The 20,288-nt window shown below is 48.5% G+C and overlaps 2 protein-coding genes and 1 long non-coding RNA gene across 7 annotated transcripts in view; 1 reads left to right on the top strand and 2 right to left on the bottom strand.

The window, feature by feature from the left end:
* Positions 1-320, bottom strand: part of CORO2A (coronin 2A) — a 51,703-nt gene extending 51,383 nt beyond the window's left edge. The window contains exon 1 of one of the 2 annotated variants that reach the window (XM_039856057.1): positions 213-320. The gene's annotated coding sequence lies outside the window, so the exon portion shown is untranslated. Of the gene's footprint in view, positions 1-40; positions 167-212 lie in introns of those variants that run through there. The other variant, XM_039856056.1, reaches the window with a different exon arrangement.
* Positions 123-6,630, top strand: LOC120597468 (uncharacterized). The gene is made up of 3 exons (XR_005651382.1): positions 123-260; positions 1,409-1,507; positions 6,499-6,630. It is a non-coding gene; the product is annotated as an uncharacterized LOC120597468 (long non-coding RNA).
* Positions 4,773-20,288, bottom strand: part of TBC1D2 (TBC1 domain family member 2) — a 45,136-nt gene continuing 29,620 nt past the window's right edge. For 3 of the 4 annotated variants that reach the window (XM_039856050.1, XM_039856051.1, XM_039856054.1), the window contains 7 exons: positions 19,375-19,485; positions 14,269-14,456; positions 12,720-13,196; positions 9,037-9,157; positions 6,556-6,741; positions 5,632-5,753; positions 4,773-5,325 (listed from right to left, as the gene is read on the bottom strand). In XM_039856050.1, coding sequence (XP_039711984.1) covers positions 5,124-5,325; positions 5,632-5,753; positions 6,556-6,741; positions 9,037-9,157; positions 12,720-13,196; positions 14,269-14,456; positions 19,375-19,485 — 1,407 coding nt within the window. In that variant the 3' untranslated portion in view covers positions 4,773-5,123. The remainder of the gene's footprint in view (positions 5,326-5,631; positions 5,754-6,555; positions 6,742-9,036; positions 9,158-12,719; positions 13,197-14,268; positions 14,457-19,374; positions 19,486-20,288) is intronic. The other variant, XM_039856052.1, reaches the window with a different exon arrangement.

Genomic DNA, 20,288 nt, shown 5'->3' with positions numbered 1-20,288 from the left:
ACACGCCGCAGTGTTTGGGGCGGGCTTCCCCGCGACCAACCTGAGGCTGGGAACAGTCAGACCTGGCTTCACGTCCCGCTGTTCCCTCTCTGCGTGGCACGGGACAAGGGACTCGACCTCCCGGGGCCTCCGTTTCCCCCTTGGTGGAATGGAAACAGTAACCGTGTCTGCCTCAGAGCTGTTTAAGAATTAGATGAGACGATCTAATTTACCGGTCCGGTAAAGTGCACGCGCAGAGCCCGCCGCAGGAGGAGCTCTCGGTAAACCCCGTCCGGGAGCAAAAGGGCAGGGAGGACCGCAGGAGTATCAGGAGTACTTCCTTCCTTCTCTGGGTAGCCAAGAGGGGGCGCTGCTGACCAGCCGCGCGGGCTTAGGGTCCTGCGCACCCTAGGCAATGAGGGCTAGATGGGGAGGCCCCGCCTCTTAATATCACCACCATCTAACACCGAACTGGGCACTGTTCTAGGCACCTTAAATGCATTACCTCACTCAACAGTCACGCAAGCCTATGAGGTTACACTATTGCTCACTTAAGTGAACTAAGGCACAGAGAAGTTAAGTACCTCGCTTAAGATCACACAGCAAATAATTCAACCCTAGGCAGCAAGGCTCACAAGTCCAAGCTTATAGCCACTCCATTATGCCACCTCTCTTGAGAAAAGCTTTGTTTTGTACAGTGGTGTATCTGTGTAGGCCAGGGCTCAGAACAGTGTCTGGCACATAGTAGGCACTCAGTATATATTTGTTGAATGAATAAGTGCATACTATGTACTACTTTACATATATTATTTCATATAATCCTAAAAACTTTTTTACTTAGCCACTATTATTACCTCCACTTTACAGATAAGAAAATTGAGGCTTAGAGTTAATAAGTACTTGGGGGCTCTTTTCTAAGGATAAGAAAGAACAGCCAGGGCCAAAGCCTGTGACTCAGTGTTCACTGTTCACCAGGCCACTCCCCTGCTCAGATCAGGATGGGCTCCCTGCCTACTGCCCAAACCTAGCCCCTCAGTCTTCTCTGCAAAGCTCTTTAGCCCTGACCCACACTTCTGTGGAACTGGATTACTCAGCAGGCCAACTGACTTCATGCTTCCCATAGCAGCATAAAAGAATTGGATATTTAATGTTCCAAAAAAGCATATGGAAAAGTAGGATGTTGTAGGAGTTCCTATACTTATGGCTCAATATAGCCACCCCACACCTGTGGGGTGGGCACCATAACCTTTGCAAGACTAAGGCATCTGAATGTCTTAATTCACCTAGGATTTGAGCAGTATCTCCGGTACTACCCCCACCCCCTTGCACTCACGCCTCTGTGCCTTTGCTCACACCGTCTCTTCTGCCAGGAATTCTCTTCCCTCATCATCATCTCCTGCTGTCTAAATTGACTCATTCTTCCTTCCAGGCTTGGCACCAACACCCTTCCCCAGGAAGCCATCCCAGATGCCCTGTGAAAGTGCCCTTCCAGTCTTGTATCTGTATCTTACTACCTTGTGCCATGATGGTAGGTGGCTGGGACTGTGTTTGAGGAAAGACTGGTTTGACAGGGACCTCTGGGGCCATGGGCATGTGGACTGACGCGTGGAGGGGAGGTCAGTGGAGGCTTCTATAATAGACACAACCTGGGACCATTCCTGGAGGTGCTGTGTACGTAGGGGGCGGGGTCCTCATTTTGCTGCCCCTTCCCTTCCCCTTAATCCTGGTCATTTGGGGAAGGCTACCTTCTCTGCATTGCACGCATGGGGAAACAGGCCAGAGTGGACATGACTTGCCCAGGGACCTCTAGCTAGAAAACCACATAATAGGTCTGGCCCCCTGCCAATACCTTTTACTGGGTCTTATTGCTGATTGGGTTGGGCCAGGAAACCAACATCTTCCTTTCCTAGGTATCAACATGGCCAGCTTTGTTTAATCTGCCATGTGCGGGTAAGTGCCTTGTGGGGAACCAGAATGTGTGTGTGGGAGGAGCGAGTTCTCCATCTACCTGCCCAACATGGAGCTTTCTGTACAATATGGCTCTGCGCCCATGAGATTGAGCTGAGAAAGAATAGGGGGCAGCAGCACCTGAGGTGAGGTTCTGAGTGGGAGGTAAAGTAGCTCTGAACACAGGCTATTGTAGGAGTGGGCACCTCCCACTGTGGTGTGAGGGCAGGGTATCTCCCAAAGGACTCTCCAGGCCCTTCCTCCTCCTTTGAGAAGTCCTTTTATTCTTAGAGTTTTTGCCCCAGGGAGGTCCCCTGGGTAACTCCTCCCCCCTCCTCTGTAGAATGAACCATGAACCTCAGCTTGCTGGGTGCCTAGCCTCTGGAGAGGGATGCTTTGAGCAGGAGGTCCCCCCATTCCCTGGGGTAGGAAGGCAGGGGCTGTGAGGGATCAAATCCTCCAGCCCTGGAAGGCAGGGGCCCCTGAGGATGGGGGCGACAGCTGTGGTACAGGGCCAGGAACCTGACACCAGGAGTAGGTCCCAAATGTCCTTCAGGAAGAGCAGGGGGAGGGTGGGCAGCCTCCCTTGGAGCAGCAGGCAGCAGCCCCAGACCTTATGGTGCATGTATGTATCCACCTCCACCTGTCCCCGCTACAGCCTCCTGGTCAGGCGGATGGCTCTTTCTCCTAATTTCCTTTGCCTGGAGCTAACACCACAGGCCTTACAAACCACTCAGGAGGCCAGGGCCAGGCCTGCCCTTTTCCCTGGGTCCCTGGGGAAGGCGTTCTAGGTTCCAAATAAGAAAAGGTGAGCTGGGAGGAGCCCTTCCTGGATTTACAGTTAGGGCCTTCAGGCTTGAACATGGCTTAAGCTCTTAGTGAATGTGTGACTCTGGGCAAGTTAACTTTTCTGAGTCTTTGTGTCGTCTATAAACTGAGCTTGGCCTATATAGGCTGGTGCTCAAGGACGGGCAGTTCTCATTTCTGGCTCCGGCTCTAGCTCCTCTTCAGGGCTGGAAGAAGCCCCATCAGCATCAATCCTCATTGTTCTATGGTCCCCCAACCTCTCAGTGTGTCTGCATGCCCATAACAGGGCATGCAAACACACTGGGGGGGGAAGGAAGGGGAAAACATCAGTAGTTTTAAAAGGCTGCTCAGGCAGTTTTATGGTGCAGCCACGTAGGAACCAGGTTACACAGTGCTGGGTCAACTGCATACCTTCATCCTCTCCCCTGTGGGGAGGGAAGAGGAGGGTGCAGGCACCCAGCTCTGGGCAGAGCTTCTCCACCTGGGGCTGGGGGTGGGGATGAGAAATAGGGGGGAAAGTGGGTAAAAGTTGAGAAGAAAGTGAAGGACGAAGAAGAGAGTAAAGGAGAGGAGACTGGGCCAGGTGTTGGAGAAGATGAAGGAAGGAGGAAGGAGAAAGAGGTGGTGAGTGGGTAAAGAGGTGGTGAGTGGGTACGCAGGGAAGACAGGAGAGGGGCGTGCCATTTATCTGCCAGCCCCTGTCTGATCAGGGAGTTTTATTTTTGGCTGAGGAGTGAATATGATTTTCAAGGCTGGAGTCTGAAGGACCAGCTGGGCCCAGTGTCTCCTGGTGACAATTTCTTCATAAAAAGGTTACTCACTGACCGTGGTTGTGCTTTACTCTGTGCCAGCCACCAGGCTCAGCACCAGTGTCATCTCCTTGTCTCCCCGATGATGGCCCTTAGGATTACAGCACCCAGCCTGTTGGGGTGCAGCCAGGAGCCTTCCCCAGTCTACCCTCACGCTACCATCGTGCTTCACAGGTACTGTATGGTGGTGGAAGAGCTGCAGCAGATGAAAAAAGTTCAGTGAAATGAGAAAGGCTATCAAGCCCTGTTCTGGGCATTCATGGGAAACCTGGTGCCTTGGACCAGCCAGTAGCCCGTGGGAGTATGGGAGTAAAGGAACCCTGAGTGTCCCCAACCCAGGACTGTGTAGGAGCACAGTGTGGGGAAACTGGGTGCCTGGTATGCCAACTCAAGTTCATACCTGTGACAGAGGGCCTGTCCCTAGTCCCCAGTGGTGGGCGTGGCCTCCTTCCCAAAACCTGGACAGAAGCCTCTGATCAGAGTGAGGTTTCCACGTGAGAACCCCACATCCCCAGTCCTTCATTCCAGAGACTGCTGAGCTCAAGGCTACACCAGCACAGTCATGGGTTTGGCTGACAAATGAGCTACCAAAACCACTGTGCAGCTTTGACTCCCAGCATCATGGGGGATGGTGGAAACCTGTCTGCTGAGGAAGGTCCTGGAAGAGCCCAGAACTGAAACTGAGTTCCTGCACAGTGGGTGCTATAGGAGCCCGCTCTGACCTGGTGACAGGCTGCAGCTCTGTCTCTCTCACTGCCTTATCCTCACCTTCCAATCACCTATTTTTCAGAGAAGTGACTCTTCTTGCCCTGGCCTGCGAAGTTGGTGGTGGGAGATCAGAGGCTGGACATCTGACCCAGGGCTCTCTGCTCAACCCCCTCACCAAGTTCCTCTTGGTGCTGAGCAGAGGTTTTCCTTGGGACCCCCCACTCCCACCGCCCTGAAATGGCTGAGCTGAAAGGAGAGCATAGGTGCAAGGCTCAGGAAATAGGCCTCGGCAGATGGTAGGTGGGCCTGGAACACAGGCTCACACAGCATCAGAGAGGTGCTGTCGCCCAGAAAGAAGCCCTAAATGCACAGGGCTCCAGCTCCTCAGGGAACCGGGAGGGAGACTAGCAGAGACGCCCACAGAAACAGCAGCCAGGGATGTCCTCGGCTGGGAACGCCCTAGTGGTGGACACCTTGGAGCCCTGGGCTCCCCCGAAACAGGTGTTTACTGAGAACTGTGTAAGTGCCAAAGCTTGTGAACTATTTCCTATACTTCCATTGTTTTACACAGATAAACTCAGAGAATGTCCAAGGTTCCCTATGAAGACAGCACTCTTGCTGTCTGCGTGTTAAAGTGCTCTGAACAGGATGTGAGAAAGGGGCGGCATCCCTGGGTATGTGCTTGAGATAACCGCGCCAGTGGTGTCACAGAAGATAATGTTCTGGTGGGAGGCTGAGGCCCAGGGAGAGGAAGGGACTTCTCCAGTGTCACATGGTGATGAGGCTCCGGGGCTGGACCAGTGCGCCATGGCCATCCTCCTGTGGCCTGCCGGCTGAAGGTGAGAAAGGCTTTGGGGAGTGCAGGTGGCCGAGTCAGGCCTCCCCCTCGTCCTCACTGGTGCAACCCTCGGGCACCACTGGGACTAGGGATGCCCGGGTCTCTAAGTACTCGGCCTTGAACTGCTCCAGCTCCCGAAGCTCAGCCTCCAGCCGCTCCCGGTGGACTGTCCTCAGTTGCTGCAGCTGCTTCATGGGAAATGGGTTCATGTCATTGAAGGCGATGTTCCTCAGCTTCCTGGGGGGAGAGCACAGTCAGCCCGGAGCTCAGTGCCTTCCCAGGCTCACCTACATTCATTCTGCCCACATGGCTGAGGCCTCTGGCCCCTGCCTCAGGGAACTGACCTTCCAGAGAAGAAAGGTGAACAAGAAGACAATTTCCACTCAAAATCAAATGTAGTGAGGCAGAGGAAGCTTAGGGCTGGCTATGAGAGCTCTAACCTACTGAGGAAAGGTCGGTCAGGGAAGCTTCCTGAAGGAGGTGATGCACAAGCGGGTGGTGGGAGCGGTGGAAGGGGTGGAAGGAGCAGGGGTGGGTTCTCACCCGCTGTTGCATATGGTCTTGGTGAAGAAGCGCAGGTACTGGTATATCTCCAAGCTGTCCTGCAGCCTCAGGATCTCTTCCTCATTGTACTTGAAAATGGCCAAGGCATAGCGGAATAACACCTGGGGGCAAAGTGGGGGCTCAGGTGGGTATATGGGGACCAGGGCAGGTTATCCCCAGAGGGAAGAGAATCCACACACCAGGCAGAGCGGGAGTCCCTGCACAGGCTGCAGAGGTTGAAACCTTGGAGGCGACGTGTGTGCGCAGGGAGGCCACAGGGGAGGGGGAGGATTGGAAATCCCAGGGGGACACAGCTTGGACTCTGAGGATTGAGGCGCAGTCCTGGCTCTACCTTGACTTGTTCTGGGACCCTGGGCGAGGGGTTGACCCGGGTAGGCCTAACGGGAATGATACTCTCTTACATGGGGCATCAGCAGGTACTGAATGAGACAAGAAATTCGAGGGTGCTCTGTGAACTGTGGGGTGCAGTATGTTATCAACCACCATGTGGAAACAGGGGCGGAGGGTGGGGGGAGGGCCTGCCCAGGGTCTCCGAAGCAAGGTCAGGGGCAGAACTGGGACCAGATCCAAGTGCCAATCTCCCATTCCAGGGCTCGGTCCAAACAGGAGGAAGAGGAGAAGCCCAGGTGACTGGAGGGGCAGCGGATGGAGTAGGGATGTGCCTTCTGGGGCATGCTCATGCTTCCTCTCCAGGGAAAGCCCCCCGCCCGCCAATAACTTTAGAAAGCATCTTTGGAGACAGAACCACCACTTCCCGTCACGTGTGCAAAGCACTTTAGTTTACAAAGCCATACTCCTAGATGTCCTCAACAGCCTGACAGGTGACACTATCCTCTCATTCTCCAGGGGCAGACTCGAGACCCAGAGGATGACAGGACTTACCCAGGACCCCCGTGCTCCTACCTTGGTGCCCTCATATAGGAAGGCATCCCAGACCTGGAGGAGGATATTGCTGATGAGACTGTCGGCAAAGACCACAAGGAACCAGTTGAAGGTGATGAAGGAGAGGTCCACGCGGTGCTGCCCCAGGTGGGCCATCAGTCTGGGCAGCTTCTCTGAGAGGAGGTCCTGGAGCACCCGCTGGTCCACCTGGAGGCCAGTGAGAGGGCCCCTAGTCAGCTGCTGCCCCAGGGAAGGGGCTGCCTTGCTCCCTGCCTGCCCCTTCACACCCAGCCAGTCTACATGCAGTCCTAGAGCTGCTCAGCATGGGTCCCACCCTGCCCAGGGTGTGCAGAGCGCAGGGAGGAGCTAGAGACCAGCCTGGCTGGGAGAAGGTACAGGAGCAGCACATCATTCCTCTGCTCCCAGGTTGGAGCACTGGGCTTTGAAGCAGAGGTCTCTGTGGACTGTTGAGGTCTTGGCCAGGGGAGTTTTAGCCCTTTTGCCCCTCTGAGCTTCATACCACGCAGGAGCTTAGACTTGTATTGCCTGACACATGGCTGCTTCTCTATATCCATTTTGGGCCTCATGCAGAAGATGCTCAGTGCATGTTTGGGGCAAGGTCCTGGCGGCGGGTATTGGGGGGAGTCACACTGTCCTGCCACCCCGGACATCAAGGAAACCTAAAGAGGGATGCTACTGGGCAATGGTTGCCAGTGACCTCTCGATGTGGTCACTGTTATGCCTCTGTCCTTCTTTTACTTGACTGGGCTGCTGACTCCAAGCACTGGCTCCAAGATCCGGTTCTTTTGGGGTTTGCCTCCCACCTCCAGGACAGGCCCATGTAAATCTCCTTTTGCTCTTCCTTTCCTGTAACTGTGGGTTTCTCAGCCCTCTCCCTCCATTTACATCCTCTTCCTGGTGTTAGCTGTGGGCTGTTGCGGCCTCGTGTCCAGCTCAAAATCTTGGGTAATTCATTCAATCTAAGATGCCACCGAGCCTTCTGAAGGATTTACAGATAAACTGATGTGTCTGGGATTACTTCAAGACCATCAAAACAGGAGGAGTGGGTGGGCGTTTAGATGAGACTGCACTGGCCTCCCTATATTGATAATTATTGAAACTAGATGGATGATGGATACATGGAGGTTCATATTACATTTTCTCGATTATTTTGTACATTTGAAATTTTCTATACTAAAAAATGAAAACAAAAACAACCCATCACAACTCAATTTTAGAGGTGTGGAAACATGAACATAAAATATTTCCTAGCCTGCCTTGCAACTAGAGATGCCAAGTGGTACTGTTCTGACCAGTGGGTGTAAGCAGAAATTGCTGGGTTGGGGAAAGCTGTTTGAAAGGAAGCAAGTTCTTGCCTTTTACCTTCTGCTTCTTCCACCCTGGACCATGGCCATAGTGCCAGAGGTGGTACAGCCATCTTGTGACCACGAGATGACAAGGAGGATGAAAGTCATATGCTAGGATGGCACAGAGCTAGAACGAACCTTCAGCTTTGTCATTACTTGAGAAGAATAATCCCCCACTTAAGCCACTAATAGGTTGGGCCTCCCTTCCATGCAGCCAAATACATCCTTCCTGCTTCACCACCTATTTCCTGATCTAAATCTTGATCTCTAGCCCTGACCTTTCTCCTCCATACCTGAACACCCACTGCGTCCTGATCTCCCCACCCAGGTGGATGTTCCAGAAGGAGGAAGTGGTTTTGGGCAATTGCAGTAGGAAAGGAGAACAGGATGAATAGGCAAGTAATAGCTTAGTAGGTTTGGGGTGGGAAGTGAGAAAGTTCCCTCTGGGTGGCCTCTCTCCATAAAGCAGATGGTGCTGATGCAGCCAGAATGAGACACTGGGTGAGGCAGGAGAGATGGGACAGTAAAGACAAGAGGTTTGAAGTGGCTTTGCATTTAAGCCTCTCAAAAGCCCAGGAAGTTCAAAACCAGACAAGCCTGGGGTCTGAGAGGTGATGTCACTTGCCGAGGCCACACAGCTGATTACTGGAAGGGTTGACTCTGACTTAGCTCCACTGGACTCCAGGGCTGGGTTGTGCTCAGAGGGCAGTTGAGGAGGTCATGAGATGATGAAGGCAGCTGTGCTTCTCAGTAGGAAGTGATGAGTGTGTGTGAAGAATCATTACCTCTTTCATCCTCCCAGTCCCCTCTTCCACCCCACCTGACCTGTTTTGAAATTCTTTACTGGCAAATAACAAGTGACACTAGATTTTCCTCTCTTCCCCTCCCCAGGAAACCAACTGTTTCTAATAACATAATGTCACCACTAGAATAACAACAGTCTATCTCGTGGGGAGGGCCCCAACAATTCTAAAGGTCATCAGCTCTCACCGGAACTCCCTAGAAGTCCCATTGTACAGAGGGATAAATGGAAGCCTGAGAGATTCTTACCTTTTCTAAGATTCACTGGCTCATAGGAGCAACTCAGCAGCAGACCTGTATAGCAGTCCTTAAGTCCTCTCCCTCCCTTGCTCACCTGGGACGCTGTCAGTGTCTTGCTGTAGTAATCAGCTGGCATGATGGTCTCCACGATGGCCACCAGGCACCAGAAAGCACTCTCCTCTTCATCCAGGACCAGCAGAGCAATGGCCGCCAGCCTGGTGTGGGAGGGAAGGAGGCCTGGAGTGACATGCAGAAGTCACAGCCAGGCAGTTTCCCACAGAAGTGGCTCCTTGAGTACCGGAGGGAAGTCCTGCCCAATCCCCGTCCCTAACCAGGCTGATGTTCTTGGTACCTGGGGTGAGAGGAACAAGGTTTTGGGGAGGACTACATAGGGGATTTCTGGAGCAATTGGGATTATCTTAGAGCAGGAGTTCTGGAGTCCTGTTGCCTGGGTGTAAATCCTGGTCCTGCTGCTTCCTTGCTGGGTGACCTTGGGCAAGTTACTTAGCCTCTCTGAGCCTCAGCGTCCTCCTAATAATCACAGGACTGCTATGGGGATGAACACAGTTAAACACATGTTAAATGCCAAGCAAAAGACCTGACACATGAGTGCTTTATAAATGTTTGCTACCCTCATCTTAATATCCACAGGCTTTGCTTGAGACCTTTGCAAGTGTGCTAACTTCTCCAAGCCTCAGTTTCATTTGTAAAGTAGAATTAACAATAGCTATTTTCCAGGGCTGCGAGACATTCTGAACAAGAAAGACCTTCCTTGCCTTGCTCACTGTCTGGCATATACTAGGTGCTCAACACACAGAGTTTTTTTTCTTCCTTTGCTTCCCCGCTCCCCCAAAGTTATCATGAGGCTCTGATGAAATCAAGGGTAAGAAAGAAAAAACCCACAGTGCTGAGCAGGGCAGTCTGCTTGGAAGAAGTCCTATTTCCTCTTTCTCCCAGCTTTCCTGGCAGGGCTCTTTCAGGGCCAATCCAAGAATATATCTCCCAAAATGCACTTGTCTGTCAAGATGCTAAGTGAACGCAAGATCCCACATTCAAAGATGGTTAGGGAATGCTGTATAGCTTAGCTCCCTTTTAGAGGCTTAGGATACAGAATATCTTAGCAAAGCCTCTTGGAAATCCTGCAGTGACAAAACCCTGTGTGACTCTAACCCAAGGCTGTCCAGTGGGGCAGTGGAGCCCCTTTTATACATTGCACCCGCTAAACACCTTTGGGGAGATGCCACTTTACAGCATTGTTAAGGCTCACACTCTTGATGGGCTTACAGAACACATGTCATTGTCCAGATATTTATGCTTCTTTGGGCTCTTACTAGATTGGATTCATGAACTCCAACCTCTTCTGAGGTTCACGCTTTTTTACGAAACAGGTTCCACTCTCAAAAGTAAAAAGAAACCCCTTTTATCTCTCTAGTAGGGCAGGAAAGAATTTCTTTTTACCCTGGGTAAAATATTTATACAAACTTTCCTGAATCTGAGCTGAGTGGATGGAGAGAACAATACAAGTCTCCTGGGTAACAGGAAATTCTGCCCTCTCAGAGCTGGAAAAGGGAGCAGGGCACTTCACAGGTCATGTGTTCAGGGACAGCAAATGTGTGATACACTGGCCACCATTCTCTTTGTCTATGCCCAGGGCAGACATTGCTAATTGATCGTGGCACTCTTTCCCACTGAGTCAGGAGGCAGCCTTGAAAACTCATAAGACAAAGTTCCAGGCAGCTGCTTACTACTGGTCATCTCTGGTCTAACCTCTTTGCAGGCGGGAAGACCTAGGCTCAGAAAGCAAAAGTGACTTGCTCAAGATCACATAATCAGTTGGTGGCAGAGTGGAAGTAGAACCCAGGGCTCCCAAAACTAACCTGGTATTCTTTCCACCCTACCCCTTTCCACTGGAGCCTCAGAATGTGTTCAGTCCAGGAGCTGGCTGCCAGTATCAGCTTATATTTCTGCACACATTAAAAGGTCAGTGATAAGAGGCTGCTGGTCTCAGCTATGGCCTACTAACTGCTCAGGGCTCTAGCTAGACTCCAACTTAAAGCATTCAGGGCCCAAGTGGGTCTGCAAAGAAGGAAGTGTGGTAATGGGGGAGAGAGGGAAACTACTTTAAAATACTCCACTTATATTTTAAAGGAAAATGGCTTTAAATTTTTTCCTCTAAATTTTTACTATATCCATCATTCTAAACAGGCTGGATTTGTTGCATACAAGCAGGGTCTGTCCTTGAGACACGACACATGCAATTCCAAGGGCTACCACTAGATGACGGCACTCGGACAAGTGAAAGGTGCCTGCAGGCTTGGGTTGAGGGCCTTTGAAATAAGGGGCACTGCACTCCCCATATTTGAATAGGCTCTTTCTATTACAAATAACTTCCTATTTAAAGCAGTGATATGACTATTCACCTAAATACCAATTATTGGTTAAAAAAAAAGCATTCTAAGAAAGAAGTAAAGAAATACCCTCTGGGTGTCATCCCTCTTGGTCTCAGTTGTTCCTTTATACCCCTCGGCAGCCACTGTTGCTGCCACTTTCCACACAGGGAGGAGCTTCTTTCCTTCTGTGAGGCTGTCTCAATACCCCCTACTGCTGTAGGATTCTCTCCCTGCCTCGCCTCTTCAGCACAGATTAACTGGGATTTAACACAGAATTCTGGGATTTAACCCAGAATTCTCAGTAATTGTACATGTATATGCTCGATTTCACCCAATTTAGACTGGAAATAAAGTATCAAAAATATCTACCCTTGGGAACCATTTCGATTTTAGTAGGGACACTCTGAATGTTTATTCTGTGTTGAATAAATGTCACATACGCTTATTCTGAAAAAAGAGCGGAATGGCATATGTAAATTTTACTTGAGTATATGTGTGTTTAAATTAAGTCAAAACTTGCTTTGGGAAATATCTGAGATTGTGTAACCTCTATAAAGATAACTGGGGGCAGGAGAGTCCCCCACAGTACTGGAGGGGGCAGCTCTACCAGGTCACCCCACCCCTATCCCTTGTCTCCTGATGATGGACTAGAAGGAGAAATGAATCCAGGCTGGGCCGAACAGATTCCTTCCTTTGGGAATTTACATGTGGGACATAAGGGTATCGACAAGGGAGAAGACTTGCTGAAAGGCTCTAGACTCAAAGGCTGAGGTCTCCATTTTGACAGCCTCGATGGGCCCTGGACAGAGGCTGGTCCACGGAGACAGAAGGAAGCAGACACGTGGAATGAGAGGGGCCAGAGACTACACAGCTCTACAGAGAGCTGCTGAGCTGTACCACAGCGCTGCATAATCTCGTGAGACCACGTCCCCGTGGAGTGTGGTGTGAGTGGTGCCCACTGGGGTTGTGCAGTTGCCTCGGCTTCCCAGGACCATCTGGTCTCTAGCTCTATTTTCTTTTCCTGTGTGAAGTTCCCCGTAGCATTTACAAATTCTCTTTCCCTTGGGTGCTGCTGGAGTGGGTTTTATTTAAAGCAAATGATCACTGACCCAGATTGTTCTGAAATCTGTGAGCTGGGCTGTGTACTACATGATGCCAGAGGACTGTCCATCCACCATGCTTTCTATGGGAGTGGCACTCCCCTGAGCACAAATCTGGGGGAGCGCATAGGATGAGGAGCCTGTTTTAAACATGTTGTTTCACCTGCTTGTCCCCATTTGTACAGTGGGGATCATATTAAGCCTCCTGACTCACCTCTCTGGGTTCTTGGGAGGCCCCAAAAAGACAGAAGGGTGCTCTGTGTCCTCACTGGGACTATGTTGCTCACCTGTTCAGGCCCTGGCAGTAACCAATGGAGGGGTTCTGCCAGGAGAAGGCCAACAACACACGGCGGAGCTTGTCGGGGAAGCTGGAGGTAGGACAGGTGAAGTGCTTGTTGTTGGGGAAGGTACGGTTCAGGTCCAGCTCGATCTGGCGGGCAGCAGGGTGCTTACAGGCCTGGCCCCGGCTCAGCAGCTCCTGGTAGCGGCCAGGGGCCTGCAGGTGCTGAATGCGGAGGTGGACCAGCCATCTCCAGACACGTGGCCGGTGCTCACAGGACACGCCTGCCCGCAGCAGCTGCTTGAGCTCGACCGAGGGTGTAAGCTCACCCAGGGCAGCCCAGCGGTCTCGCAGTGGCCGCTCCACAGCCTCATGGGCCAGCAGGTGGTGGGAGCGCACCTCCAGTGCCTGGATCTTGGCCAGCAGCTTCAGGTCTTCCACCTCGTAGTTGGGCACCGTCAGGAAGCCATATTCATCATACTCGCTGCCAGCAAAAAGCCCATATTAGCAACACCTTGCAGAGCCCTTCCCCAGATGAGGGGCAGCATGGAGGGGATGGACTCTGGGCAAGGTTCCTGCCTTGGCTTTGCCACAGGTTAGACATGCAGCTCTAGACAGGTCACTTCAGTTCCCTGAATTTCGGTTTGCTCATCGTCCAATGAGTAGAGGAACACCTGCCCTGCCTCATGAAGACCCACTGAGATCCTCTGTTATAAACTGCTGAGGGCTCAAACAGTGCCTGGCACATAGTAAGTGCTGCAGAGACATTAACTCATTCTGTGCAAATATAAAGGACCCTCTTATTACTCCATGTTGCCTCAGGCCCAGGGAGTTTTGCATTGCCAATATAGAACCCCACTTCCACAGCTAGTAAGCCCAGGATGGATGGAGAGCAGACAGCACCAATGACAAGCAGAAATGGGAGAGCTGGGGATCTATTCCAGAAGTCCTTTCATTTATTCAAAATTGATTTGCCCCTACTTGTGTGCCCTGCATGTGCTATCTCACTGAATCCTACTGATCTTACGTAACAGGGATCTTAGCCCACATCTTATGGAAGCTGTATATGGGGCTCTGAGAGGTAAAGTGACTTGTCCAAGGTCACACAGTGAGAGAGACAAGTTTGGCTCCAAAACTTGGGCTCCTACCACTAGGCTACCCAGCCTCTGGGGGCCTTTAACCCCAGCCATAGCCCCCTGCATCATATTTAACTGTCCTTGTCCACTGTGCTCAGCAAGAGCTTGGCTCATGGGAGGCTGGCTTGTCTCCTCTCCTTCTCTGGGACGCAGCCTGGAGAAGTGAAGGACAAGAAAGGCGCTCTGGAGGCAGACCCAGGCCAGCTGCGCTAATGTGCTGTGTGGCCCTGGGCAACAGGAGGCCTCCTCTGACCCTGCACTGCCTCTGCTGTAAACTGGGGCCCATCCCAACCACATACTCATTTATCTTAGCTTATGGGGAGGTAAGGGATATGCAGTGCTTGCACACGGTCAACGGGGCAGCCGAGGACCCTCAGGTCATGCAGAGCCAGCCTTGCCCTGGCCAGCCGCTGGACTCACCTAATGGGGCTCAGCTCCACACCATCGGCAGAGGCATCGCTGGCTTCCCACTGCAGTGCCTCCTGGATGAGTTGCCTGAGCAGCTCGGAGCACTCGCTGGCCTCGTTCCCCACGGCCTCTTGCAGCCTCCGCAGCCCTGCTAGGTACTTGCTTTCCACCTGGCAGTTCTTGGCTTGGAGATAGGCACACTGTGGGAGGGTGGGGGAGGGCTGGTCAGGACACCTGGCTGGGCTTGGGCTGCCCCAGAGGCCTGAGGCCTGAACAGCTTTAGGTAGCGCATCTCTTCTCCCAGCTCTCATCTCCCATCCCCTCCCCACTCTCAGCTCTTCATGGAAGGGAAAGGAGATGGGCCCCTAATCCCAGGATTTACAGCAAGGCAGAAAGGGCTCCAGGCAAGAGAGAACCAGGACCAGGGCTAGAGCTGGATTCAAAAGAAAGAGGGGTGGGGTGGGCAGGGACAGCACAGGCTCTTGTCTGACCTGCAGTCCCATCCTGGTTCAGTCTACTGGCTGGGTGACCTGTGGCAAGTTACTTAACTTCTCTGTGCCTTAGCTTCTTCATCTGAACGATGAGGATAATACAGAGTTTACCTCAGGATTCTGGTGAGGCTCAGATGAGCCCATGTGTGTAACACGCTTCCCAGGGCACTTGGCCTAGAGTGAGCTCTCTGAGGTATTACTGAGCAGTGTCCAGGGGATGGACATGAACTCTGGACACTGCCCTTGTGCTTTCTGCTGCCCCCAGGTGGGCTCTTTCTGTTCTTCCAACACACTACCTATCTCCTATCTCATAGAACACACACTGTACACCTCCCATCTGCCTAGCCCCTCCCTCAATCTTGAACTTTTGTGTTTCTATTTCTACAAGCTGGGTGGTGCTGGACAAGTCAGGTAACTTCCCTGGGCCCTGTCTTCCTTCTCTGTAAGACGGAGATGGGAAACATCTGCCTCGTAGCACTGCCATGCCTCTGGGCCATCCTGGGATGGCAGAATGGCAGCATTCTGGCCAAGGTTGCCGTTCTGCTGCACCCCTGCCTGGTCACCATCTCCGAAAGTCTGCCGAGCATCGACTCCAAGCCCGAGAGCCTGTTCTACTTGTTCCAGTTGTCTCCCACCTCCGCTTCCTGTGTCCCCTCACCAAGAACCTTCTTAGGGATTCTGCCACAGACTCCCAAGTCTCCCCACCTCCAGGCTCACCTCCTTAACTCCACCAAGCACCCAGTTTCCTCAAAACCTACGTCTGACTGAGGCCCTCCCCACTCAAAACCTCTCAACAACTCCCAGCTTCCTCAGCTGTGCTCCCAAGTCCTCATCCTCCAGCCTGATGGCTCACTCCCACACCACTCCCCCTCCTTGCCTCTTGGCCTATAGGTCCTGACAACCTGTCTCCCTTCTTGGAAGGCTTTTCTCCACTGTTCGCCTGGACAACACTAACTCACTTTTAGGACTCCATTCAGAAGGCACCTCAACCAGGAAGCCTTCCTCGACTTTCTTCCACTCTTTGGGCCCCAAAGAATTGTGTGTGCCCAACTGCATCTTGATTGTGTTCAACTCCCTCACTAGTCTGTACCCTTCTTGAAAAGTCTGAGGACTGGGGTTACGTCTTTAAATGTTCAGTAGAATTCACCAGTGAAGGCTTTCTTTGTTGGGAGATTTCTAATTACTGATTCAATCTCCTTACTAGTTATAAGTCTGTTCAGATTTTCTATTCCTTTCTGATTTAGTCTTGGCAGGTTTTATGTTTCTAGAAATATGGCCATTTCATTTAGGTTTTCCAATTTGTTGGTATGCAATTGTTCATAATACTCTTAAATTCTTTTTATTTCTGTAGAATTGGTAGTAACGGCCCCACTTTCATTTCTGATTTTAATCTGAGTCTTCTCTTTTTCTCTTAGGCCACTTATCTTGAGGTTTGTCAGTTTTGTTCATCTTTTTGAAAAATCAACTTCTGGTTTCACTGATTTTCTCTATTGCTTTTTGTTCTCTATATCATTTATCTCCGCTTTAATCTTTATTACTTCCTTCCTTCGGCTAGCTTTGGGTTTAGTTCTTTTTCTAGTTTCTTAAGTTGTAAAGTGTGGTTGTTGATTTGAGATCCTCGTTGTTTTTGAAAGTAAGCATTTATAGCTATAAGCTTTCTTCTTGCATGGCTTTCATTGTATCCCATAAGATTTAGTATGTTGTATTTTCTCTTCTATTTGTCTCTAAGTATTTTCTAATTCCCTTGTGATTTCTTCTTTGATTCACTGTTTAATAGTATGTTGTTTAGTTTCTACAAATTTGTGAATTTTCCAGTTTTACTTCTGTTATTGATTTCTAACTTCATTCCACTGTGGTTGGAGAAGATATGGTTGGTCCTGGAAAATGCCCCTTATGCACTTGAAGAAAATGTGTATGCTTGTTGTAGTTGGGTAGTGTTCTGTATACGTCTATTAGATCTAGTTGGTTTATTATGTTGTTTAAGTCCTCTATTTCCTTACTTATCATCTGTCTAGTTCTACCCATTATTCAGAGTGGGGTACTGAAGTCTCCAAGTGCTATTGTAGAACTGTCCATTTCTTGTTTCCATTCTGTCAGTTTTTGCTTCATATATTTTGTCAGCCTGTTATTCGATGTATAAACATTTATAACTATTGTTATCTTCTCACTGTATTGAACTTTTTATTAATACAAAATGTCTTTGTCTCTTATAACTTTTTTTAAAATTTAAAATCTCTTTTGTCTGATATTAATATAGCCACCCTGCTCTCTTTTGGTTACTGTTTGCATAAGATATCTTTTCTATCCTTTCACATTCAATTTTTTTGTGTCTTTGGATATAAAATGAATCTCTTATAGACAGCATATAGCTGGATCATTTGTTTTTATCCATTCTACAAATCTATATCTTTTGCTTACAGTCTAATTCATTTATGTTTAAAGTAATTATTTATAAAGAGGGACTTACTTCTGTCATTTTGCTATTTGTTTTCTATATGCCTTAAAACTTTTTTATCCTTCATTTCCTGCATTACTATCTTTTTTGTGTATAGTTGATGTTTGGTAGTGAAATGTTTAAATTCCTTTCTCATTTCCTTTTGTATATATTCTATAGCTATTTTATTCGTGGTTACCATAGGGATTACATTTAAAGTTCCTAAAGTTATAACATTCTAATTTGAATTTATACCAGCTTAACTTCGTTAACATACAAAAACTCTGCATCTTTATAGTTCTGTTCCTACCCTTTCGGTTGTTGATGCCACAAAATTACATCTTAATACACTGTGTGCCCCAAAACATAAAGTTCTAATTCTTTGAAATGTGTTAGTCTCTGAAATTATATGGAAAACAAAATGTAGAGTTCCAAACCAAAGTTACAGTACTACTAGCTTTTAGACTAATAATTGTTTTTTTTTAAAATGTATTAGTCTCTTAAATCATATAGAAAACAAAAAGCAGAGTTATAAACAATTTTTATAATACTAGCTTTTATAATTGCTCATGTATTTACATTTATCGAGATCTTTATTTCTTCAGACAGCTTTCAGGTACTATCTAGTGTCCTTTCATTTAACCGTGAAGGACTCCCCTGAGCATTTCTTGAACATCAGGTCTAGTGGTAATGAACTTCCTCAGCTTTTGTTTATCTGAAAATGTCTTAATTTCTCCCTCATTTTTGAAGGAAATTTTGCCAGATATGGATTCTTGGTTGATGGCCTTTTTTCTTCCTTTCAGCACTTTAAATATATCAGCCTACTGCCTTCTGGCCTCCAAAGTTTCTGATGAGAAAGCTGCTCATCACTTTATTGAGGATCACTTGTATGTGATGAGTCAATTCTTTCTGCTTTCAAGATATCTCTTTGTCTGTGACACTTGGAAGTCTGATTATAATGTGTCTTGGTGTGTGTCTCTTTCAGTTTATCTTACTTGATGTCTGTTAAGTTTCTTGGATGTTTATATTCATATATTTCAAGAAACTTAGGATATTTTCAGCCATTATTTCTTTCAACATTCTCTCTGTTCTTTTCTCTCTCTTTTCCTTCTGGGACTGCCATAATATAATTGGTACGTTGTTCCACTTAATGGTATCTCCTGGATCACTTAGGCTGTTCATTTTTCTTCAGTTTTTTTCTTTTTGTTTCTGACTTGATATTTCCATTGTCCTTCACTGATTCTTTCTGCCTTTGAATCCCTCTAGGGAATTTTTCATTTCAGTTATTGTACTTTCCAGCTCCAGGATTTCTTTTGGTTTCTTTTTAGATTTTCTTTATCTTTATTAAGATTTCCACTTTGTTTATACACTACTTTCTTAACTCTTCACATCTTGCTTTAGTTCTCTGAGCATCTTTAAGACATATATTTTAAAGATTTTGTCTAGTATATCTATCTACCATCGGGTCTTTTTCAGAGACAGTTTCTGTTGATCTATTTTTTTCCTTTCAATGGGCCATACTTTCCTGATTTTTAATATACTTTGTGATATTTTGTTGAAAACTGGACAACTGAATATAATAATGTGGTAACTCTGGAAATCAGATTCTCACTGTTTCCTAGGGCTTTCTAGGTATTTATTTTTAATTTAATTTAATTTAATTTAATTTAATTTAATTTAATTTAATTTTTTATTGTTGCAGGCTGTCTCTGTGCCAAGATCGGCCTGAGGTATAAACTTAAGGTCTTCTCAGGTTTTCCCTAGGCATGCATGGTTGCTTTCTAATATTCCCATATATGCAGTTATTTTTGAATGTCTAGTCTTTAATATGTGGCTCTCAAAAGGGGGAAAGAGAAAAATGAAGGGGGTAGTGAAAGGAAAATGAAGGTTGGGGGAAAGGGTGCCAGCTCTTTAAATTCCCTGGAAGTTAAATTCTCAGGAGGGGGAGGGGCTTCCAACAACGGGGGAGGTACAGCGACAATGGCTGCCTGCCCCCTCCTCTGCACCCCTGTGATCAGAAGCAGCAACTGGCAATCAGCAGAGAACTCTGATACTTGGAAGATGGCTCATGAAGGACACAGTCCGAAGAGAGAGCAGACAGGTAATGAGGAGAGAGTGAGACAGAGGTGAGATGGCGAGGGACTGGAAGAGTGGCAGGAATGGAGGTGGCCAGAACAGGGCTCCAGCTTTTACCTTCATCAGGAGAGCCTTCTCCTTCTCAGCCACCCGTCTCCAGATCTTTGTGACCTGGTGGATCTCAGAGTTCAGAAAGTGGTTCTGGGTCCGGTATGCTTCTATGTCATCCTAGAAAAGAGGTCAAAGCAGTTAAGGAGTCGCACTGGAAACATTTTCTTGGTCCTCACCCTTAAACGAGCTGCCAGCACTTCCTTTCTTTAGAAATTTCCAATAATGAAAACAGAAAAGGAAGTCTGGGGAAAAAATATTCCTGATAGCCCCCTTCTCTGATCTTGATCCCAGCATGAAATGGTGGAGAGAGCACAAAGCCTGGAGTTCAAATCCTGGCTCTGACTTTCTGGCTGGGATGCCTCACTGAACTGCTCTGACTCTGTTTCCTTATCTGAAAAAGGAATAAATACCAACTACCGCACTGGGCTGCTGGGAGACTAAGTGAGGTAACACGTGCCATAATATTAAGTATAGGGACCAAAACATAATAAGCATGTAAGTAATGTTTGTTTTCAAAATAAACATATTTTGCCATATATTTGTGAACATATTGAACAATTTTGGGTGGATTTTTTTTTTTTACTTAGTGTCACTTTGTAAATACTTTTCTATGTTGCTACATAAGCTTCCCAATGATTATTTTTAATGTCAGGTGACTTTTATTTGGGTAAATTTACCAAAACTTAGTTATAGTCCTCTTGTTTTTTCACTTAAGCCCTGGGTATTTTCAGTTTGTTTTTGACTATGAATAATGTGGTGATGCACATCTGAGCCTAGAGTTTTCCTTTCACAAGCTGTCTAGTGGAGGGAGTAAGATTCTGTGACTGGGGCCAACAAGGAGAAGCTGGCCAAGCACTGGGGAGGTTCAAACAGGAACCTGAGCCTCAGAAAGGAGTAGGCACAACAATGGCTTTCAGTCT

Source organism: Pteropus medius, unplaced genomic scaffold (genome assembly GCF_902729225.1).
Source record: "Pteropus medius unplaced genomic scaffold, Ma_sr-lr_union100, whole genome shotgun sequence".
Classification (NCBI taxonomy): domain Eukaryota; kingdom Metazoa; phylum Chordata; class Mammalia; order Chiroptera; family Pteropodidae; genus Pteropus; species Pteropus medius.
Note: the sequence above shows the minus strand (reverse complement) of the source record. Positions and strands in the feature narration are given on the sequence as shown.